Genomic DNA, 25,481 nt, shown 5'->3' with positions numbered 1-25,481 from the left:
CACTAACCGAGACACATACACAGTTTTACAAATTTACACAAACACTCACACAAATACACACCGTTAACTTGGAAAGAAATGCAATGAATTCGCCAAAAAGAGAGAGGAAGCTCCAGGCTGAGAGAGGATGCTTTGTCTTTCTTCCTTCCAACAAGACAGTGTGTGTGTGTGTGTGTGTGTGTGTGTGTGTGTGTGTGTGTGTGTGTGTTTATTCTACAATTAAATTTAGCTGACACTTGGTTGATTGTTTTCTTCAATGTCACCATCAATATCGCCTGAATGCTCACGTCCCATTTCTTAGCTACAGGTCTTGAGGTAATAATGGAAGAGGTGTGATTTGTACACATCATGAGAAGAATCAAAAGTGTCCTATGGAGCTAGTTGTCATACAATGTATAGAAGTAATATCAATATGTAATCACAAGGGGCTTCTTGCACAACCAGGTTCTACTTAGTACTGCTCAACTGTTTCCGGTCCGGTTCAACAATGGCTCTGTTACGTTAGCTGATTGGTAACGAAGTGTCTGCTGCCGACTTTCGTGTGAGAGGTGACGGAGAAATGATCTCGGCGTATGTTTACCAGCTATCGTCTTTTCAGGTCGGGATGGGTCGGAAACCCATGAAAACATGAGTACTTCATCTGGGTTTGAAAATGTCCCGTTTTGGACATTTTCCTGCATGCACTCATGACATAACACTGAATGAAGTAGTGAGTGAGTACAGTAACGATTAACGGACCGGAAATAGACAAGCAGCATTATTTTGAATAAAGGAAGTACGTCTTGAAACCTAGTGCATGTAGTCCATTGGCCACAATTGTTGGTTAATGACAACTGGACTTAATGACAACAAATAAATCTAAACTCAAAGGCCCACTTGGAAGCATCTGGGGCTTTTCACCACATCTCAGTCTTCATTCAGCAAATGGTAAAGCTAGTTAAAGGGGACTTCTGAGATAATTTGGTAAAAAAAAAAAAAAAAGAGCAATGTAATGGCTCAGTGTTAACTTTTTATAGAAAATAGATATATTTTCTGTTACTCTAAGTGTCTTCATATTAAGGTCTTGTATGCATCTCAGAATGCATATGAGCTGAAAAGGAGCTAGAATGGCAGAGGTGAAAACTTAACAGAAAACATGACATTGGGATTGATTGTGCAGGTTAAACGCCATCATTTCATATAAATATGGCTTTTTACAAATGGGACATAAATCATAATCAAAATCACACATCATAGTTATTTGACAAATTTGATCAATATTTGATTTTTCTCAATGCAGCTTTTAAGCTTCTTTGCCCAGGTTTATTCTATTTTCCTAGATCTCTGTTATATTGTTTACCTGCTCATCAGCCACCAGTCACCTGAATGAACCATGAAGTGAACTGCTGTGAGAACAGGGCATACACTCATTCATTTGGACATATGGTGAGATGTAATGACTAATTCAGTGCAGCAGGAAATGACATCATACTTTAAATATGTGACTGTATTTATATGGCGCTTAATAGCACAGTTCACATTCACCCATTCACAAACACATTCATACAGCGCTTCTACAGTATCTAACCACTTTTTTGCATCTAGTTCACACGCTGCCGACACAAAAATCCGCCGAGAGGACGAGCGAACCATCGGCCCTTCGATTAGTGAAACACCCGTTCTCCACAGCCACCCGAGTCATTAATTCTCACAGCATTCTTACTCCCTCCCCTTCCTCAACCCTTCTCTTACTTTTTCTTCATTTGAGTGTGTATGGGGTTAGTTTTACTTTTCATAATTTACCTCGATGAGCATTCGAAAAGCAAATAAAGAAGTGGCAATAAAAGGCAGGAAGGAGAGCGCAGGAGAGTTATATATAAAGAGACAGACGCCACGGACGGATGGGAGCTACACAGGAGACGGTACAGTCAGTGTGAGCTGGATGTGACACATGCTCACTCGTCTTTGTACAGCTGGATGACGGATTAACACCAATAAGTGTGTCTGTGTGTGTGTTTGAGTGTGTGCGCAATGTGGTAGAAAGGGATAGACAGAGGAGAGTGAAAGGAGACAATTCAGACGAAAGGAAAGTCTGAGATGCTGAATGTACACACCTGATTCTCACACACACAGTCACACAAACCCTGTATATTCCTGCTGCCTACAGGCAATTTTTGTCTTTTTTTCTTTTCTTCCGCTAAACGAAGTCTGTGTCCGTTTGAGAATCTGTGGCATTTCATTCCTATAAAATGGTGAGCTGGAAGATTTTCTGACCACAGCATGAATCTGCCTCATCACATTCCAGCCAATCACAAGGCCTTCGGTCTCGAGACAGACTCAGTTTGTCTCGTTCCACTTCACATTCTGGTGTGAAGGAATGCAAAGGCGATAGGTACGGGCTGAGATCTGTGTGTGTGTGTGTGTGTGTGTGTGTGTGTGTGCGCGCGTAGCTTTGTCCCTCTGGATGTTATTAGGTTTGGGCTACTCTCTCTATGGGGCAGTGGGGTTTTTCTTTTTCCTGTTGTCTTCCGCCTGCAGCCTTTTTAATAAACAGCCTTTATCTGTGATCAGACTATGACAACAAGACAGAACCCAGCCATGTATCCTTCATACAGGAAATGGAATCCTACTGGCAGTGAAGCACTGTGCTTTAAAGGGCTTTAGGATTATTATGAATGAATGAACAGCCAAGATTTTGATGAAAAAAAAATGAAAAAGTGATAAATAGAGTGGAATTTGTGGGCCACATGAGGAGAAAAATTATTTAAATCCAGAATATTTTCAGAGATTATACGTTGAAGCCGCAGAAGAACTGTATTCTTACAGTAAACATTGGATCAAATGAATATGTATGATGTGAAAGGGGTCGCTTGTCGTGACAAAGCCACAAAATTATCACAGGGATGACAGTCGAGCTCCAAGGATTTGGTGTCGAAGTAAAGTAAGTGAAAAGTAAAACTATCGGGCAACTTTTCTGATAATGTGATGACCTTAATGAGACAATCTACAAACTTTGTTTATTGAAGGTAGCAGCATCTTGAGGTAACACTTCTGATCTGTGGAAGACAACAACCTGTGTTGTGTTTTTATAAATACTGTAAAGATAATGGTCCGAAATGGTGAACTAGCCCAAATATCCCGACTGGGAAGACACTGGAAATGTACGTAAATTACCTCCATGGGATCTTATTGTGCTGACATTATGATCAAACTGACCCAACTCATAATATAATGTCCATCCATCCATCCATCCATCCATCGTCTACTGCTTTATCCATTTAAAATTCACGGAGGGGCTGGAACCAATTCCAGCTAACATTGGGCGAGTTGGGCAGGTCGCCAGCCTATAACAGGGCGACATACAGAGACGGACAACCATTCACTCTCACATTCACAACTACGGTCAATTTAGAGTCTCCAATTGACCTAACCCCATTCTGCATGTCTTTGGACTGTGGGAGGAAGCCGGAGAACCCGGAGAGAACCCACGCATACACGGGGAGAACATGCAAACTCCACACAGAAAGGCCCTGGTTGGTTTGAACCGGGATTCGAACCAAGAACCTTCTTGCTGTGAGGCGAGGGTGCTAAACGCTACACCACCGTGCAGCCCCATAATATAATGTGACAAATATAATGCATATAAGGTATAGTATAGTGTCACCTTTTAACAAAAAGACATTTATAAGTTGTGCAGCCTTAAGCGCTGCCACACTCTCTGGGGCATAATTGGACAAATAAGGAGGCGAATATGGGTCAAGGTGTGAAAAACACTGGATCCGTCATTCCACATTTAGTCTCAAAAGCCTGAACTGTACTCACGACTTCTAAACGCACAACCAGGAGCTCCTGTTCCGGTAGTGAATTTCACATTGTTCCTTATGTGCTCCCTCACTCAGTTTCCTCCCACTGAAAAGGGGGCTACACACTTTGAGTGGTGTGAGGTGAGGGGAAACGGGTGTTGTTTTGGGTGCTGTGAGACATTCAGGGACCTTATGGTGTGTGTTTGTGAACAAGTCCAGGCCAGCAGTTTGACCTACTTGGATACGTGAACGCACTGCAGGCTCACGTGGGGAGGGAGGAGACACGGCAGGTGATATAAGGTCTAAATGATGCCTCTCCTTCTCCTGACGTTATTATGTTCATTCTTTTTTTTTCGCCCCGCTGTGGAGGCAACATCTGCTTTTTGCATGCTAAGGTCTGTGTGGACGTATGAAAGGTGTTCTACCATTCCAGAGCAGGGCAGACAAATGATGTTGCTGAAAGAATGGTGGGACCCAGCAGATTGAAAACAATGAGCCACAAAGGTTTGTGTGTGTGTGTGTGTGTGTGTGTGTGTTTGGGGGGGGTAATACCCGCAGTGAAAACCCAAGCAGAAGAACAGCTGTGCATGATGCATGGCAGGAAAAATGTGATGACACAATGTAAATCTAACACCTTCATGGAGCAGCACATCAACAGTGAGCAGATTCTTCACTTCGTCCTACATATGGACCCAGATCTATATACTTTTACAGTCCACCTACTGTAGATCAAACTTTGTTTATTGCCTTGTATTGAGGAACAACAGCAGTGAGTGTTAATAACAGTGCACTAACAAGTGAACCCCCCACATTCATTGAGTTTTACTAAGGCCGAGGCACAGCAACTTGCAAAGGTCTCACATTAAATGCTCTTTTTCATTAAAATTATCCCATAAATGTAATCATTTTTGCGAATTATGTTATACGTGTCACATTTCAACATTTTGTTGATGCCCTTTTATGGACAAACTATATCGTAGTAACAGTGTTGGCTACATCACTTCAAACATTAAATGCACATTTCTGTAATGACATTTCTTGCTGATTCTTTGCCGACACATGCTGACACTGTTATGTTTGTGACAAACTAATGTTAGCTCATACACTGGTACTTATGTTTTATCCACAATAATTTTTGGTAGGATTATTTCTTTCTCTATATTTTGGTTCAATAACCACTGTTTGAAATTGTGGCTAAAGCAAATATACTGAGAGCTCATCCACTGAGAGCCCACCTTCACCTGCAACCATGCACCAATTGGACGGACCAGCTGTCAATCACGCTGTATTCACGCCCCAATGCAAACAGTGCTTTATCCTCTATTTTACTCTAAATAAGACCATAAATTATAAAAGGAACATCAGGCTGCATTGAAGAATACTTGAAACTAGTGATTGAGACCATTAACTCCTCAGGAAAGTGTTATAAATCGACCAACTTTCTCAAAGACTTCTACGAACTGACTTCTATATGCAACCAGTGGAGTCGCCCTCTGCTGGTCATTCCAGAGAATACAGGCTTCAGGCACTTCTGCATCGGGGTTAGGGTTAGGGTCAGATCAACCCTAGAAAATAAAGAAAATGGAATCTGCAGTTTGCTAATACTAGTAGTATTTTTTGGGGGGGATTCTCAAATTAAAGCTGTATTAATATATTTTTTCACATAACTGAGACCAGGTTAGTTAACGACATTTTGCCTGATTGTTATTCATTGTGTCTGGCACCGACTCTTTAATTGCTTCATGATTTTATCAGTTAAAAATGTGAGATATTCGTACTGTCAGGTCTCAAAGTACAGTTTAGCCACTATTCAGTCTAATATGCTCCTCCTTTGAAACAGATGTTAATGTGATTATTATACACAGCAGGAGCTTATAGGACTGGGATGGCATCATCATCATCATCATCATCTCTGGATGGGACACCACAGAAACCCCAGTTTGGGCTTTGGGCTGAACAAACAGACGTCACGTCAGTTACGCTCACAAAAAGAGACGATCCCAGCCACATACTGATGGGCTAAACTGTGGTTTTTAGATGTCAGAGGTCTCGGTTTCTGGCTTCTCTGATGCCATTCCAAAATAGACCGTCTTTGCCTTAGCCTAGCATCTGTGAACCATTTAGCAAAGTGCAGCTAGATTTTAAAAGGGGTTCTGCGACGGACACCACCCTTACAACTCACGTTGGACTGCTCCCTCAAGGTGAGTAAGGTTGAAACTCCATCTGCTGCCTTTTAAATGCATCTACGTTGGACTGAGCCCAAGCCACACCACGTTTCTCCCTTCACTTCTGCTTGGATGTGGCTGCGGTGCTGAGCAGCCCATCGCTCTTTCAACCCTCTATCTCCAACTCATCATCCCTTACATGCAATCGCGACCATGTGGGAGGTGCTCAGGTTTATCCTGTGTGTGTGTGTGGAGAAGAACAGACTTTGGCTATTTCTGTCTCTGATCGTCGGGTTTTCCTTTTATCAGTAGTAGCAGAAGGGATGCAGTGAAACCGACAGAGAGAACAGAGGTGCGATCCATGAAAGAAGTTATATTTACCTGACAAACAGAGAGAGTCAGAGAGCTGATTTTTTTGCAATTATTAGTTTTATTTGCCCAAAACTTTTTTTTATCGGGATGGTGCCAGAGAGCCACATAGAAGCCAAAAATCAAAAGCTCAGTCAGTGCTTGCCATCTCCAATGGCAAGCAATAAAATAAAGAAATACACGGAAGAACATCGTCAACATGTCATGGCGAGACTATATGTACATTACTTTAGATGCATCTTTGGGAATTCTCTTGAGAAAAAAAAATGAGTATAAAATGCAATTAAAAGACATAACGCAAGATTTAGGTCAAACAGAAAGTGCACAGGTGGAGAGGGCGGACAGAGGGAGAGTGAGAGGAAGCAAAGGGAGTCAGCGGGGACTCTCGATGGACGTGGTTTATAGAGTGGATGAGAAAGACAGAGAGGAAGAGCGAGACAAAGACTCTCCTTTGTACCAGCCTCACTAAAGTGTGTGTGAAGAGCGCACCACACACTCAAGCACGCACGCACGCACGCACGCACACACACACACACACACACACACACACACACACACACACACACACACACACACACAGTAGAACCTTCCCTTCTCCATTATTTCTCACTAATGCTTTTCTTTTACCCGCCCTGCAGCAGAGTCTGGATGGCGTCTTGGTGGAAAAGAACTCCCCCAAACCTGCTATACACACAGGCACGCACACACACACACACACACACACACACACACACACACACACACACACACACACCTCTGTTATACTTAAGCTGATGTTGACTCAGGACATTCCTCAACACCTGAAGCCTGAACTGTTTCTCTACACACACTGAAAGCCTTAACTCTCACCTTAATTTGAAACATACCTCAGCCTGAGAAAAGGCTGTGGATGAATATTTTTGGAATGAATACAACAGCATAAGTACAACACAGACACAGGTACGATTGTTTTGACTGGATTCAGTGATAAGCCAGACTAAATTCATTTCCAACCCCAGGCTACAATCCAAATGGAATTGTGAGCTAAAGTTAGAATGGCGCATGTTTGATAAACACTTAAAAAGCAGCAAAAAATAATATTCAGTGATATGAAACAGAAAAGCTTAAAAAAAATTGTTGTGAGGATAACCTACAGTATGTGGTGACCTGGAGGCAAATAATCATCATGGTTTTTTGTGTGCGTGTAGGATCACTTGATCTCTTGGTCGTACAAGAACACACAGAATGACTCGGCAGCACCTTGTCACCCTGTAACACGATCCCTCTTCTCTCTGAAGACTTGTGGTGTTTTTGTCCTGTTGAAACAGTGCACGGGATCACAGCGAGGCGCAAGTGCCAACACACTCCCACTCACAAAAAAGGGGGGAGAAGAGATGATGAAATTACTTCGACTCACTTTGTCTTTGTCTTTTTATACACTTTTCACTCTCTCGTTCCTTTCAGCTTTGTGTTTTTGTTCCCCAAGAAAGTGAATATGATTCTGGAGATGACCAGGGAGATAGTGTGCGTGTGTGTATACTTGTGTCCATGTATTTATATCAGTGTGTGTGTGTACTTGTGTCCACGTATATATGTGTGTACTTGTGTCCATGTATTTATGTGTGCGTGTATGTTTGTACTTGTGTCCATGTATATATGAGTGTGTGTGTGTGTGTGTGTGTGTGTGTGTGTAACTGTGTCCATGAACTATATTTATGTGTGCGTGCGTACGTGCGTGTGTACTTGTGTCCATGTATTAACATGTGTGTCTGTGTGTGTGTGTGTGCGCAGAACACTGTACAACCATGTGTGCACATGTGAATAACAGTTATAAACAAGGTAGCACACTTTCTAACACACACACACACACACACACACACGTGACTAACAACAAATTGTCTTAAGATGTGAGAGGGTGTCAGACTGAAATATTTTAAAAGTCTTTTCAGTGTCTTCTCAAAATCGTCTAGTGTATTGGAGGCTTTAGACTTAAGACTAAATCTAAAATAGCTGCCAAAATGAACACTGACACACACATATACAGCATAAACATACTGGTCGCTTTCCAGAACCAAAACACAGTGGTCCTGACTCGGAGAGCCACTCATGTCGAAGTGTCACTGAGATGCTATGACAACCTGTTGATTCACTTCAACCGCAAACTTCCACTGAACTTCTTTGCTCCCATGTGGCAAAAATGGGACTTCAACAACTTCAGTCAAAAAAACCAATAAGACAGTACCATGACATTACAACAGTAAAGTCCAGTACCATAAATGTGAAACCTCGCAGATATTTTGAAGTACCTGTGGCCTAATAGGTATCCCTAGCTTTTTAATACCATCTTTAGTGATAAACCACTCAGTGCTGTTAAGGAATATTATTAGAATTATTAGAGTCATTTATTTGTAATCTTTTAGATAAGAATATAAAGATGATAATAAACTGGTAATATTATTATATATAATTATGATAGCATACTTACGTTGAAATGCATTTGAAGGCTCCAAAAACAAAAATTGTGTTATTCTACTGAAGTACAATTTTTTGTTTTGCCTCCCTAATCAGTATGATGATGAATCCAATTTCAGTCAATATTGAAGCTCCATTAGTGGTTCCTGCAATGTATGTGATACAACTTTCATTTTTTATCCGATGATGTTTGGAAAGCATTTGCGTTCCCTATTGAAAGCTTCTGTATGGAGAAGCTCTGTTGTCAGACCTTCATGTCAGCCCGTGAACGCACCACCATGACAGATTAACAAATCACTCGCTACCATGTGATCACTATTAAAACTCCAAGATGAAATGACTTCAACACAATCCAGTGTGGACACGCATGTCATTATGATGCATCAGCTGTGTTTAGCTACTGAATCTTCTACATCTCTAGAGTAGATTTTTAATTGTGTACTTCATAATGACAACTAGAAACTTTAATTGAGTGCACAATGTGGACAAATGAAACAAACAAGATACAACATATTAATCCGTAAGATTTAGAGGTGCTGGCAGGCATAATTTTAAAGTTAGAGGCTAATTGTTTCCTTCAGCGTCCAGTCTTTATGCTAAGCTAGGCAAACTCCTTACTCCAGGCAGGTACGGCTGATACTGATGGATGATACTAGACCTGTCACGATAACTACTTTTTGTTGCACGATTGTCCCAGAAATTTTTGCACAAACAATATTATCGTCATTTTAGGACCATTTCTTTTATACTGAATCATGTGAGCTTGCAGCATAAGTCCTACAATATTTGTGCTGCTGCTGAGAGAAATGTCATCCAAAGTTTAGACTTTTGATTAGTCCCAGACAAACAAACAATTGGAAGCCTTCCGAAAAATACTATGAAATCCCTGTTTTCTGACATTCTTTAAAACAATAGAAGTAATTGATTACGACAAGAACAGATATAATGTCAACAAACAAGTGCGTAGACACAATGGCTATAATTAAGGTCAACACAAATCATTTACAAGTTCATATTCATGTATTGTTCAATAAGTCGATAACGTAATTATCGTGACAGGCCTAGATGATACTGGAAACAGAATTTTCTCACACTGAAAATACAAATTGAAATCCCTTAAGTAGGCTTAAACTTTCTTTTTCTCTCGTTTCAAATTGACTGTAGTGTGATTCCGTTCCAGTCCACCGACCTCTGTAATGAAGCTCAAAAATTACGACAATCAGGCTGCTTGTGAAATAATGGTTGTTTCCACTTTGGTACAAGACTCCAGGAATGATCGCTGACAGAGGGAATTGTGAGGGGTGAAGAAAGGTGAGGCGATTGGCTGCTGAACTTGTATTGACAGAGGGCTGAACTATCCAAACACATTAGTTTTTCTCGCCGCAGATGCCAGCCGTGTTCCGACTTGAAGTTCAGCACCTGGGCTCCTAAACGCAGACATTGCAAACATGCATTTCGTCTGCGTCTCCTCACAAGCACTGACAGGCAGAGAAACTGAGTAAGAAATGTACATGACCTTTGTGCTCTCCTTCTTCTACAGCGTACCGCACACACTCATCCCTTCATTCAGTCATCCATTCACCAGGTAAGGGGGCTGAATAAATCAGTGTTGCCAATTGCTCAATAAGGAAAGTAGCTATTGGCTGTCCTAAAAGTAACTAGAAGTCGCTAAATGACGTCATCGCCTAATTTGCATAATTGGCCCAGTGCATGTAATTGTAATGGACGCTGTAGGAGAGAGGAACAACGTCATGGGAGAGACAAAAGGGAGTAAAAAGACACCCTAAATATGTTTAGAACTACAAATGAACTTTCCTCTGTCAATTCTTGTTTGTTTTTTTTAAGTCAAAATTAAATGCAGTGATTTATTTTAGTGCAGTGATTTATTTTAGACAAAGAAAATTTTAATTTTACATTCGGCCCTGACTGTATACCAGGGCGGGATCAGCCAGTGGCGGCTTCGCGCGATTCTTTTGCATTCTGGACCCGCAGGGGTGACCATCATCTCCCCCTCTGACTGCAGCTGGGAGTGACTGCTGCGCCACGCAAGGACTGGGCCGTCTGGGAGTTGTTTGGGACGAGGGAGAAGAGCTCGTTGAGAAGAGTAAAAACGAAATGTGCTTTCGCGTCAGTGTCTCCAAAAGTCTCCAATAACACCAGAAAAAGTCGCTAGATTTGTCGCTAGTTGCTTTTTTGAAAAAGAGTCGCTAGAGGGGTCTGAATACTCGCTAAATAGAGCGACAAAGTCGCCTAGTTGGCAACACTGGAATAAATGCTTTGGTGCTAGGACGGTCTGGTAAACTATAAGAAAACAATGATCTGTACATCACAGGCACAAAGACAAAGACTCCATTTACACCGGGAATTTCAATATGTCTCGTATCCAGTCATTTATCGTGATAATTATCGATATGGCCTATGCCTCAAAATTATTGCAGCCGCTCCTACAGAATTTTATGAAATATCATGAAGTTGCAATTACACGACTCTGCGAGTGCTTTTATTTTGAAACGACAAGACACAGCAACGGAGCTCTGGTGGCGGCACGCCCCCAAGGAGAGGGAGGGAGGGAGAGAGACGAGTAAGGACAGAGGAGTGTTACCCTGTACCTCTGAGAAAAAGTTATATTTCGCTTCTGCGAAAAAGATATATATATGTTATAATAAAAGGGGTAGCTCAAATCAAGCGATCTGATTGGTTCATAGCCGTGGTATATTGAGCGTATACCATGGCTATGACGTCGAATCAGTTTGCACAGGTCCGTATCCCTCCGCGACTCAGGAAGTAAAGACGTGAGTAGCGCTATGGAGTAGCTACGGAGTGAAAGTTAAGGAAACTTACGAGAAAGCACACGGTCAGCTCGAATGGCGCTTTTGGTGTGGGCCCTAACGCCTGGGAACTTAAATTGCCGGCGAACCCAGCTCCTGTTCTTACTGAGGAACGCTTACTGTGTGTTGCATAGCAACCCCCGTGCACTGTGCAGGCAGCCAGGAGGGACTACTTTTTTGCATTTGTAAAATGCTTTTTTGACCAAAAAAAAAAATAATTAATTGTAGTGTGTCAATTACTTTCATTTTGCCATAGTTGTCACCATTTATAAAAGCAATAGCTCACTTCAGTCCGTGATATACGCTCATTATACAACAGTTAAAGGGCGTCGCCAGTCGAACAAAGCCCCTTAACAGGTAACAGATAACACATTATTTAACAAATCTGTCTACACAGTCGACCTGCATCAAAACCTACTGTTGAACCTGTGGTCTCTGGGCAGTGAGACCTGCCTATAATAATGTTGATGTTGATGATGGGCAATGAGTGGAATATCTTTATAACTTTGGACGAAGAGGCCAGAGTCCTCACCTGCAGGCAAACACATTGACCCAGGCACGGTTGACAGCTTCGAAGACAGTGGGAGAGGTAGAGAGAAAGAGAGGAAGGGATATTGACTGAGGACAGACTGGAGATGTTGGCCTAAAGCAAAGCACAGTGGGAGACGAATGCTGAAGGGGGGGGGGGAGCAACATCAGACAAAAGGAGAGGAACAAAAGAGATGGTGAGGATGGAGAGGACAGGAGAAACAACAGATGAAAGTCAAACCAGAGATGCCGAGCGATAGCAGATAACCAAGGATTTTTACAACAACACCTCAGTCTTCCAGCATGCTGGTAGCAACAGGGACACTACTGAAGACTCTACTGAAAGGGGGGTCCACTCATGTCCCTGCAGTGAGCCCAATAACTGACATAAGTACAGGATAGTTGAGTAGTTGTAGTTACAGAGTGGAGTGTAGCTGCGCTGCTGTTGGTGGAACATTTCTACAACCAATTCAATGTTGGTTGGATTTAGGGATCAGGGCAGATCAAGGAATTTGATTTGTTTCACGTTAGCTGCAAGCGGGTATGTATTTGTCTTTTTATTGACTGTTTTGACACTTTTACGGTACTTACCCGTAGACCTTATTTACTATGGAAAAAGCCAGGAAATCTAAATTTTGACAATATGGGTCTGCATCCAAGGAATAGCTTGGATGCAGACAATGTTTTTTCTTAGTGCATTGCAGAGCTTTATAATTGATAAGCCTAGTCATTGGATTGCTTTTAAAAACTTTAATGTACTTGAAGTGTGCACTGTGCAACTGTATTATGTAGAAAAATACAAGTATCGGAGAGGCCAGGAAGAGGGGCACAGCTGTTCAGGGGGAGGACCCAGAGCGTAGGTCGGCACGGCCGACGACTGAGGTTCAGAGGCGTGGGACAGCCAGACCACTGACTGAGGTTCAGGGGTGTGGGTCAGCCGGACCACCGACTGGTTCAGGGGCGTAGGACAGCCGGAACACCAACTGGGGTTCAGGGCCATGGATCAGCCGCTCCGCCGGCTTGAAAAGAGTAGAAGGGGTCGGCCGGTCCGCCGAGTTGAGACGAGGAGCAGGGAGAGGGGTCTGTCAGGTCCACTGACCGGGGTTCAGGGACACTGAAAACTGGGGACAGAGGTAGAACACCGCAAACTAGGGACTGAGGCAGGACACCTGAAACTAGGAACTGAGGCAGGACACTGGAAACTAGGGACTGAGGCAGGACACTGGAAACTGGGGACTGAGGCAGAACACTGGAGGCTGGGGTAGGACACTGGGGACTGAGGCTCAAACTGGCCAAACAGGGAGACCGGCTGAGGATATGGGGTATCAACAAAAACTTGGAGCCAGTCACAGACAAAGAAATCACCAACCAGGGCCTCTGAGCACCTCTTTGTGTGTCCGCCGCAGAACAGCCGCCTGATACTTGGTTCCATAGTATCTCCAAGATTTATATAGAACCCTTAGGGTACATTCAAATCTCCTCAGGTCCTCCATGCAAAAGGTACCTGCCGGGTCCATGGTGGTTGGATCATTTAGTTAAGGTTTGGTGTAAGCAGGACCCAAAATGCAGGTATGGGGGAAAAGGGATTTAATACAATGGAAACAAAAACAGACCTCCAGTCTGTCAAGCGAAAAAACATACAAAATCCAAAACTACAACTCAGGTACGTGGACATAAAGCACTAGGGTGAAAATTGGCATGGCATGTCATCTTATAATGCTTGAAAACCCCTCCACTGCCCCCTCGCCATTTTCTCACTGACAAAACAAGCCCAGGCAACACGCTGCACCTGCATCTGGGGGCTGTTGTTAACTTGATTTGATGCTTCACTCTGAGTATTTCAAATTGTTTAAATAATAATCTGAATCTGAATATTAAAAAAAAATCTTTAACAGGAATTTTATTGTGGTTCAACACAAAACCAGTAACCGTTTCATCCCTAACACACACACTCACACGCACATCCACACCCCACACAAACAGGCAGGACCCAGCTGTCCAGTAGTGATGATGTCATCAGCGGGACAAACAGTATTGATTGGGTTTGGATAATGGAGCCAGCCGCTCGGGAGACTCAGGGCTCATGTTATTGTCAACGCCAAAGTGTATGAATTAGAATTAATAAATAGATATGAAGTGTTTCACTTTCATACTGTGATGAGGGATGTACCACTGGATCCTATAAACACATTACGGTTATTCACCATTACAGTCATGATTTTGCATATATATATATATATATATACATATATATATGTATACATATATATATGTGTATACATTTGAAAGGTACATGTCCTGCATCTCCACAGAGCAATGAACAAAAGATTAATATAACATATAATAAAACCCACTCTGATCAAACACAGCAGCAACAACAACAAGAGGTGCGCTGGGGGGGAGTGCATACCTCCCCCAAGGCCGACGCCCTACTGTTTCTCGGCATGTTAAAGAAAGTGAAAACAAAATATTCCAGGATCCGCCTGGTCATCCGGATCTGCACCAAAATTTTATGATCTCCCTTGGGTCAGTTCAGTCATTTGAGTAATCCTGCTGACAAACAGACAAACAAACAAACAACATTGAAAACATAACCTCCTTGGTCCGTTGAATAAGATCAAAAAGTTTGTAACTGAGGTAAATTGCTCCTACTAATAATACGATTCTAATCTAATTTTATGTATTTGAAAATTTTATAATTCTCATAAAGAATCATATCTTGTCAAGTGAAATAAATCCTTTTTAAAAAGGTCAAGTTAATTTTAATGTGAGGCTACTTTCATAAGGTTTATGCCTGAGGGAAAAGCACAATAAATCAATAATATTGTAATACTATCGCTATTTCTACATGCTATGAAAGGCTTATGCATCTGAACTTCCATTTTTTTCATGAGATTCAAATTTAGACCTTCTACAAACCGAAAGGATGTATACACTGAGTATTGTCCATTGTCAGATAACTACTCACTGCGGTAAATTGGCCTGGTCTTCCTACCCAATGGGGAAATACAGCGACTCAGGCCAACACTCAGACACTTGTGCTACAAAAGATTAAAAATAAATAGACAATGGGCTCTAAAAGAATAAAGAGTTCTTGGAACTCAGAGTCAGGGCAGAGCCAGGTCAGCTGAGGAAAGAGAAGTGGGGACATTTCCCCAAAACATATCCGTCCTCACTAATGTCTTGCCTGAGACATGCAGGGTTGGTTTATACAATGTCAATGCATTGTTGGTGCTGTCCAACATATGTCTGTAACACTGTTTTTGTTGTTGTGAGTGTGTGAGGAATACAACAAGAGCTCCAGAGAGTGAATCGGACCCACATTGACACTCCTGCACCCCATATTAAATATACTGCATGAAGTGGATTTGATATTCAAACTCTGTGTGTGCTGGGAAAGTGAAAGGACGGATTTACGTTACATTTCGTTGGAAAAGAGATTTGTCCGTTTCAGACGATGTAATCATCACTGTCCACATGTAAAGCAATGTGTCTACTAGAGGTCAGCACAGAATCAAATGGGTGCTCAAGCGCACTTCCACTTTTCTTTCGCCACTGTCCAATCTCCTCCCAGCTGTTCTGCACCAACTGCCTGTCTCTGTGCCTGGGCAAACATAGATGTTTGTAGTCTCGTACCATCTCGCAAAGTCTCTGAAAACGTTCTGCCCTTGTTGAAATTTCTTCCTCGTGTTCTGGGGTCGTCTCACTTGAGCTATTGACTACACTGTACAGTATCTCAATTTGAGCATGAATGATCCTTTAGATGCCGTCAACATGTGGCCTTGTTGTCTAAGGCCTTCGCTCTTTTGTTAAGATAGTCCCTGGTTTAACATTTTGCAAGTGTTGGACTATTGCATTTCAGTCATCTTGGTTTGTGTCCCTAGTAATATGTTTATAATGTTTAAGGTTTAATACATACACTATACAAAAATGGACGTAGTCACCGGGTCCAGAAAATGAATGAAAATGAAGCCATTGCGGATGTGCCTGAACCCTGTATTCTCTGGAATGGCCATCAACTCACTGGTTGCAAAAATAAGTCAGTTTCTATTGGAGTCTAAGAGAAAATGACTCTTCTTCTCACTTGATCTATAACGTCAGTAAACATTTTACTGAGGAGTTTATGGTTCCTTTTGTTAATTATGATCCCATTTAGAGTCAAAAAGACAATAAAGCACCGTATATATTGGAGCGTGAATGCAGCATAATTGACAGCTGGTACCATCCAATCGGGGCATGGTGTGGGTGGGCGTAGAGTGGACGAGCTCTCAGTCAGACCCACCCCCCACTCCTACGTCTGGTAGCAAAAAAACAAAACAAGATGGCGCTGGTCAAAATTCTAAACTCGCAGCTTCAAAACAGCAGTTCACAAACCAATGGGTGATGTCACGGTGGGTTGCCACTTTAATATTAGCTCCTTGGATTTCATAAATGTTTTTTGTCTGTTTGTCAGTTAACAGGATTACGCACTAGAGAACTCAACTGACTTCCATGAAATTGTGTGAATGACAGACGGATGAACCCATTAACTGTTGGAGCAGATCCAGATAAGCAGGCGGATCCAGGTTTTTTTTCCTCCCTTTCTTAACAAGGCAAGAAAGGGCGTTAGCCTTGGCAAAGGTAGTTTTCGTACAGCTGCTTTAGCTTAGATGGTCTCGTAATAAAATAGGTTTCTCAGTACTGTGTGGAAAAAAAATGAATACGTTGGTGCTGGTGCCTAGCTCAGGGTAAATGTGTTTATTTGTTTGGAAATTCTGTAGTGGAAATCTGTGTCAGCCAAACATACTGTATCACTTTTGATGATGATGTATTTCCGGGTGTTAAAATGCACTCTAATAAAATAATCATCTGTGAAACAAAACTGTCTTAACCGACCAATGAAGTCCTTGGGCGCTCTTGTGTGGAGGTCACAGCACTGACAGAGATCCAGCTGGTCTCCCCAGGCTCTCCCCCACCTCCTCCCTGGTCATGCAGGGCTGCTGATGCTGGGAGCAGCCTGCAGCCTGCAGCCTCCAGCCCGGGGCATCCCATAGTCTCAGCCTGCCAATTAATCAAACCCCTCCTCCTCGTCCTTCTCCTCCTCCTCCTCCACCACATGGTCCTTTGTACTCTTTGCAGTCCCATTCACAACACTGAAGCTCCAGCATCTTACACTGACTACTCCTTATTCTCCAATACACCACAATAATACAACGCATACAATCATAATATGAGCCCTGCATATATAAAATCCTTTACATATTTAAAAATAAATAAAATGAAAAGAACTAGGAAGGTTAAGGTAATTGAAGTTAAAGGTTCAATTTAAATATTACAGTAGCACATTGGAATAGGTTGAAAATGTCACAATGGCAGCAGAAAAATACAACTAAAGAACTAAAATAAGAAGCAGAACGACGATGCTACACAACCTTTAATATCATTATGAAGGTGCTGTTAATTAGACTAATAAAAATCCCAAGTACATAAAGTTGACTATAAACAACAAATTACTATGCTCACAGACGGATTTCTAAGGACGTCAACACTTAGTGAGTAGCTTGAGTGTTTTCTCTAATATTTTTTTTGGGGGGGGGGGGTCATAAAAATGAACCGCATCCCTCACATCCTCCCTCATCCCTCAAGATGAACCCATTCACGGAGGACACCGAGCAAACCTCGGCACAGCTCCAAGCCCCACAGCCGGCGAGCAGCCGCCGACTTGTGAATGAATGGATGTGGACTAAGCCCTACCTTTATCGCTCCTCTCCGGTTCCATGTTCTACATTGACGCTCCTCTCGCGCCGGTGACAAAAGAGGCAGGGCGGAGGCGCATGGTGGAGCCCGCGCACACCCCGCCCCCTCCACCGACTGACAGCAGTGGCGGCCAATCGTAGGCGCGGTCACAGGAGGCGGGTTCTGTTATTTCACTAGGACCCAGGGGAGAGTGTCATCGGGCAGCAGGTCTCAGGCTGCTGTTCCTCTTCCCCTGTGGCGGAAGAGGGTCTCAAGTCCTGGATTAAAACTTAAATAAGTTCAAATAAAGTTAAATAAATTTTAACATTGTCCTCTGTAATATTGCGGAGAAGTGGAAACTGTGTTAGGGGCCGACAGACATTAGGGGGAAATAACTAGAGGAGAAAGTTGAAATGTCATTAATAAAGTCGATAAAAAATCGTCCATCATATATCCATCCTTTGTTCTTTGAGGGTCGTCAGGGGGGGCTGGAGCCAATCCCTTCTGACGTTGGGCAAGAGGCGGGGTACACCCAGGACAGGTCAGCCAACCATAGTCTGTAAATGGAAGTAGTCACTAATGCGGAAAATGAAGCCAATGCAGACGTGCCTAAAACTTATATTCTCTCAAATGACCAACAGAGGGCGACTCTACTGGTTGCAAAAATAAGTATGTTTCTATAGAAGTCAATGAGAAACGTATATCTAGTTTCAAGTCTTCTTTAAAACTGCAAGATGTTCATTTAGTAAATTATGGTGCCATTTATAAAAAAAAAATAGCCAATAAAGCACAGTATGCACTAGGGCGTGGGTACTGTGTGATTGAGACCTAGTACCGTCAGGATGCAGGTTTAGGTGGACCAACATGGGGCTGGATAAATGCCAATGTTTTTTTCCCCACCAGCATACATCGAAGACGATTATAACAGCCTAAGCCAATCAGAGGCAGAGAAAGGCGGGGCTTCGTCCATGATAATTAGGGATGGATGTGTTTGGATTGTGTTTGCTTCTACCTGAAAGACTGTAAGTCTGTTTTTGTTTTCTTTAATTAAAAATAGTTTTTACCGCACTCTGCTTTTGGGTCCTGTTCCTGCATTCCCTTGGACAGAGGTTAGGAAAGGCGATAGGAAGGACTTTCAGAATCCACCCTCAGTGTGTTTACCTTTGGGGCTTCTGCCTACCTGTGTGCTCACACCTGTGTGTGTGCCTGTCCACATGTCCCAACGTCTGTAAGCACAGTTTTTCATCAGTCTTTAAATAAAGTTCCTTCACTGAAGCAGTCCGTGTCTGCTTTTCGGCACACAGTACATCCAAGTTTGATTTAATAAGACAAAACATTCAATATGTGGGGTTTTCTCATGTTAAAGGATTAGACAGGAGGATATGACAAAACGGAAATAAATTGATTTGATAAGAGAGCGTGATGAAAGAACAGATGCACTGTAAGAGATAAAGGAAGCTTTTGGCAGACTACTGTGCTCTCAGTTCATTTTGTGATTATTATTTTAATAATAATCCAATAAGGGAGTTTATTTCAGCCTTGTTTAACCACAATATATCACATAAGAATTACGTAACATTGATTACAAGATGGACACCATATATTTATTTTGCAAATTTGCAATAAAGCCAACAAGGAAACAAGTCAGACAAAGAAATGCAGCAGTAACAAACAAACATACATCAGCTTTCATTATCTTACACACTGTGATTTGCTCTCAGTAATTGATAATAAATGCCAAGTAATTACAGAGATTAATATGTTTTCAAGATGAATTATAAATCCAAAGAAAAGACTACAATTTATTTTAACTGATTGTGTGTCAGGGGACATTGATCCTTCTAAGGTGAAATAAACATGTATTTTCTCATGCACTGTTTCCATGACGGCCTATTTTCCCAATGGAGGGATTTCACTCTATCTTTGCTGGCTAAGAAAAAAGAAAAAGTAAATAAATATTTTTTCTGAACTGGAATCTTCCACCACAGAGCACTGAGTGAAGGCCTTCATTGTTGTGTTCTCTGGGTCAGAGGTCAGGGGTTTATTCCAGGAAGCAGGTTTAAAAAACTCTGAACTTAAACCTTAACTCTGACTTGATCCACTCTGAGATGGGAAACTCTGAGATTTGGGTTCCAGAAAAGCAGTTCTGAGTTAGTTAGGTAAACTCTGGTTATTTTAACACTGAGTTACGCGTTTGCCCACTGGCTTTAAAAGGCCATCATCAAAGGAGCTCCGATACTACGAGTTACCATGGCAACCGAGGCAGAACAAGGTCCTCCTACTTCACAGCGTTAGAGTTGGAGATACTACTTTGTGCTTAAGGAGAAAATAAGCTCATTCTGAGTAAGCGGAGCAAAACAGCTGAAACTGACAAGAAGATACAATTGGTGTGGGAGTAAATTACTGCCCGAGTCAACATGTAAGAAATAATAAATTGATTTAAAACATTTAGATATTTTCTCTGCAAATCCTGGTGCAAGATGACGTTGGAGTGGTTATAGCTGCTGTCCGTTGCAAGGGCGGCCAGGGTTTGATTCTTGTTGTCATGTCTGAAAAACATGCAATGTTATTTAATTATTTCTAATTTAGGTGCAATCCCAGAGGCACAAAAATAATCTGGCTGCAGCTGAAATTTTTTGACAGCTAGATCAGGAAAAGGGAGGAGTTATTGAGAAACTCTGCTTTTTTTTCAAGAAAACCTGCCAGCAAGCAGGTGAGGTACCCAGAGTCAGTTACCATGGGAGCTGACCTACAGTTTAAGTTCACTCGCTTTCTGGAATGGAAAACCCATTTCCCTCTTTTCAGGGTTAAAATACTCAGAGTTTAAGAAAAACCTGCTTCCTGGAATACACCCCAGGACTTTTGGGATGACATCGCCCAACTGGTGATGAAGCAAGTGAGAATGAAGCATCATTCTTTTGAAGTTTTTACTAATCTGTACCCAAGGACTGGAAGAAGGGTTGCTTTGGGGCATTCAGCAACCCCCTACTGGTGAGGGGCTGTAACAGCAAGGCCAAAAAGTAAAAAAAAACAAAAAGAAAAACAACACGAGTTAGATTTGACTTCTTAAGGAGAATAAACATGGTTGTTCCCTGCCTCTTGTCGTGTAAAACATTCTAAAGCAGGTGTAAAATGATGTTGGACATTCAAATTCATTGTCACTTAATGTGACTTCATCAAATGGACCCAGCACCCTCAACTCTGACTGAGGGCGTCGCTGATCAGCCCCTTGCAGACTGAGCCTGAGGCTGGGCCCAGCCGTCTGTTTACTATTCGAAAGCCAATGTGACCGATAGGACAGGGCCGAATGTGTTACTTGCAGAAGCTCGAGGGAACTGTGAAATCGTAATTATGTCTTGTTGGGCTTCCCCTATGTACTGACTAAGCGTTCCCAAAACAAGTCTTAACGTGCAGTATTAAACTCCACAGTGGTGTTGGAGACGTTACGCTGACATATTTAAACACGTTTGAAACTATTCACATTGTGTGTCGGACAGAGCCTGTATTTGTCAAATGGCTCAACCTTGTACTTGTGTAAGTAAAAGTTCAGCGCTTTTGCTCACAAAGTTAAGCATTTTTTCAAACTTAAAGATTCCAGAAATAAAAGTTCAAATCTTTTAGACTGTTCCGGCATCTTTAAGTTTGAAGAACTTTGATTGGGTGCCCTTACTCAGAACATATACTTAGCACATAATCATGCCATCACTTGAGAACTCGTGCTGAGACAGACCGCGATTATTTTAGGTCTCAGAAACCTGTGTAGGGCAGTTACATCAAGACTACAGCACCTTGTCCAAGGCCTCTCACAAGACAGAGCTTTGCTTCTCACGTTGCTGAAGCGATACTGCAAGAATGAGGAACTTTTTATTTTTCCAGATGAACAATATAAGATTTTTCTTTGAAAATGCAAAAGCAGTCGTTTTGTCTCTTTTCACACTGAATGGAGCTGCTAGGTTACATTTTAATTTGGGAGCCCAGTCGCCTTCGCTGTCCATTCATTGGAGGCTTGTTATTGGTTGTCACAAAATGTCAAATGTGGTAACAGAGCGCTGTATGGAGTCTTTCTGTTTCTTATTGGTGGAAAGTTCAGAGTTGAGAGTGTACTCTTGTTTGGATAAAGCTCGTTGCCATGGAAATACAAAAAATATATCTAATTTCAACAAACCCAGTGTTACTGTGAAATTTCATGAAAAAATTTAAAGTTCTGCTGTGGAAACAGAATCCTTACAGACGGATGGACAGACATACTGATCACTATATCACCCACATTATATGTTGGAGGGGGATGAAAACCTTCATTACTATGTAACTATTATCAAAAACGTAATTTGGGCAACATGACACTACTTTTCCAAACATATTTGTTGTTATAAAGTAATCATATGTGAATGGAATTTTAGTAGACAAGCTCATATAAAGTTACATCTTAATGTTTCTACAGAAACTTTTTCCAGCCTCAGATTGGTGATCATCTTTCATTACTGGGACATTTTGACAAAGATGAAGGTAGTGTCCCCGAAAAACATCCCTGTGTATATATAAATTTATATATATATTAAACAAACACAAGCACTCAACTCCATACTGACTCTGAATTTTGGATAAAGCACTTTAATAGCAGATGAATATTAGAAAGAGGACAGGATGCTTTATGACAACAAGTTAGTGTGTTACTTACAGGAGCAAACAAAAGTGATATGACACTCTTAAAATTAAACTCAAAATCTGATGTGTTGCTCTTCAGAAGCGTTCTGCTTGGTGATGCTACTCATTCGACACTACACCCTCAAAATTTAAAAAATAAAATTCCTTCCTGAACATTGCAATTAAATAAATACATATAACACAAGCTAACGTAAGCAGCTGACCCAGGCATCTGATGTCATTTAACCAGAAAATAATCAATCACTCAAACCACATTGATGATTTTTCACACATTTCTAATGTGAGGTCAGCGGACAAACTCCCATTTTTTTCCCCCTTTCTCATGCATGCCTTGAAGAGTTATACACCATGGATTGTATACAGACAAATATATCTGGTATATGTCCAGTACATGTTCACATACAATTTACAGTATGTTAGTTGGCGAGCCGATCCATTTATGGTCCAGATAAATCAAGCAAAGCTGACAGACTTCAGCTTCTACATGTGTAGCATTTACTGGATGCAACAATGCTTTAAAATGACAAACATATAAAGAGTTAGCTCTCTATCTGAGGAGATATAACACAGTTATATTATTGAGTTTTGAATCAAGCAAGACCTCATTTGTTCAGTGTAAGTGCTGCTGCAGGTCAGTGAAGCTTAACAAAGTCGGCATGTCCTCTTTTCCCCCTTCCTTTTAACAAAATCATCTCAGCTGTGTTTCATGACCGGTGTAATGATCCCTTCCAGAAGTCAAAAATAGCTTATAAAAATAATCTTTTTTCTATGCGAGTTCATGCCACTGTGGCAATGTTTGACACCTTTATATACCCTGAAACTTTCTGCACTGTATGTTTTCTCCTCCATTTTTAAATTTTTTTTTTTTTATCCCCTTTCTATCTGTGATTTACTGCCATGTTGTGGCCCCCTTCCAGCGCTGGCTGTCGCTATACTCGCTGATTTACAAGAGGCTTAATTAAGATATGGGCCTGCATCCTGCAATCAGGGCACACATTAAAACTACCCGACAAGGTTTTTGCACTCTTCTCTGACAGAACATGAAGGGAAAATGAAAACGAAGCCCGATGATAAGATGAAGATAAAGAGAGAAGCTGAAGTTGTTTCTTAGTCTTGCCTTTGGCATTGGCATGCTTGAACAGTGAATGTTTACAAGTCTGTCACTCTCTTTACTGTCTTGAAGGTGTAAAATGAACTTGCCTGATAGCCAGTCAGTGCCGGGACCACAACGTAAAATGATGGCGAGGCAGTGAGCGAAAAAAAGGCAGAGCAGCAAACAGATGATGTGTGTACACAGACAAGATGATCAAATCTCACCAAGTGAAAACAAGCACACTGCGGAGGGAAAAACTTAGAGATAAGTCAAGACTGACAGAGTCAGAAGAAGGCGGACATAAAACAGTCAGAACCACAGAAACCTGGGGGACGATCTACGCAAGAATTAGAAAAAGCTGTCATTTTTGCCAAGGTGTATGAGAGCGTCAGGATGGGTGGTGGAGGGTGGGAGTCGGCGGGGATGCAGAAACCACATGGGAGGCAAGGAGGATCAACACAGGCCATGCAAACGCAGCTCCTCGTCCTCCACCGTGAGGTTATCAGTAAAACATTCAGACCACATCGCATACAAAAAGCTATAGACGCTGCCTCAAGGTGAGAATGTTCCCACACAGAGCTCCTTTCGTGGCGTTACAGGCAGATGGCATGGTGTTTTACACGTGGAAAGTAGGGGTATCATGGCGGTGCATATATTGATATTTCAAATGGGTTTTTCTTTTCTGCTTCCTTTCCAGACGGGACGGTTGGTTGCTGAGATGCGTGGTGTTTTTTTTTTTGTCTGTCTAAAAAAGGCGTGCCCTCTTCTTCAGGTCGTTCTTCTTCCAGAGTGCCAGGCGGTCGAACTGCTCAAGGGTCATGCCGAAAACCTGCTGGAAGTCCTCAGGAGATAGGTGTTTCTGGAGAAGTGAAACACAGTCAAAAATAATACAAACTTAGTACTAGATGCAGGTAGAATACATAGAGAACATTGACACCTTACAAAGGGCTTTAAAACAACCCACAGATTGGTGGCAAATTGAAGTCAAAACCAACATAGAGCATCTTAGTAAGGTGTTGTTCCACCACAAGCTTCCGAGATGGTTTCGTTTTCAAATACATTACGGTCGGTCTGTAACGTTACAGCCTGAACTCAGAGGAAGACAGCCGGAGTGCTGGTGTCAGAGGAGGAGAAGGAAGCGGTCAAGAAACCGCAGCAAACGGAAAACACAAGGCAAAGACACCGCCACATGAAGTTAAACTTCACCGGGATAAAAACTCCAGATCATCCAGCAGCACAGACAGCAGCCACTCTTACGTTGGATTCTCCGCCGCCGTGTTTGTCTCCCGTCGCTATTGTGCAACACCAGGAGGACAGTTTCAAATTACGTTTCATTTTACAACTTTGAAGTGGTATCATATGTGTTTTATTTAGGCTATTTCGATGTCATTTTGTTTGACAGAGCTTTATTATTAATTAATTAATTAATTTATAAGTTAAATGTAGCTAACCACATAGTTGGATAACGTTGACCATAAAAAGGAATGCATAAACAAAATTATAACATTACATTCATTTAGCAGAAGCTTTTGTCCAAAGCGACTTACAATAAGTGCATTCAACCATGAAGATATTACACCACAAGTGCAAGAATCAACAGACATAAACATTTGTCAAATAGGCTTCAAGTGCTCATTTTAGTTTTTGGACATTTATGTATTTATGGTAACAAGATTAAAGCATATTGGACATGGCACATACTGCAAAGAATACATTGTGCACACTATGGGTCAGGGCAGACAAAGGCAGACAGTACAGATGGGAAAGAAAAGGTAAGGGAGACATTTAACACTGTTCTGATATTGATATATTTTGGCTCCTGAAATTTTTATTTGGCTCCTAAATATTTTGGCCTAAGGAGCCAATGGCTCCTGGACATATATAT

General features: G+C 41.8%; 2 protein-coding genes across 16 annotated transcripts in view; both read right to left on the bottom strand.

The window, feature by feature from the left end:
* The window catches only part of afap1 (actin filament associated protein 1), a 108,837-nt gene extending 90,890 nt beyond the window's left edge, over positions 1–17,947 (bottom strand). The window contains exon 1 of the mRNA XM_047330497.1: positions 17,857–17,947. Within this exon, the coding sequence (XP_047186453.1) occupies positions 17,857–17,881 (25 nt within the window). The 5' untranslated portion in view covers positions 17,882–17,947. The remainder of the gene's footprint in view (positions 1–17,856) is intronic.
* A 4,482-nt stretch (positions 17,948–22,429) lies between these two features.
* The window catches only part of ablim2 (actin binding LIM protein family, member 2), a 93,850-nt gene continuing 90,798 nt past the window's right edge, over positions 22,430–25,481 (bottom strand). For all 15 annotated transcript variants that reach the window (XM_035625847.2, XM_035625842.2, XM_035625849.2 and 12 more), the window contains one exon: positions 22,430–24,455. In XM_035625847.2, the coding sequence (XP_035481740.1) occupies positions 24,342–24,455 (114 nt within the window). In that variant the 3' untranslated portion in view covers positions 22,430–24,341. The remainder of the gene's footprint in view (positions 24,456–25,481) is intronic.

Source organism: Scophthalmus maximus, chromosome 2 (assembly GCF_022379125.1).
Source record: "Scophthalmus maximus strain ysfricsl-2021 chromosome 2, ASM2237912v1, whole genome shotgun sequence".
Classification (NCBI taxonomy): Eukaryota; Metazoa; Chordata; class Actinopteri; order Pleuronectiformes; family Scophthalmidae; genus Scophthalmus; species Scophthalmus maximus.
The sequence above is the reverse complement of the archived record's forward strand: the minus strand, read 5'-3'. Positions and strand labels throughout refer to the sequence as shown.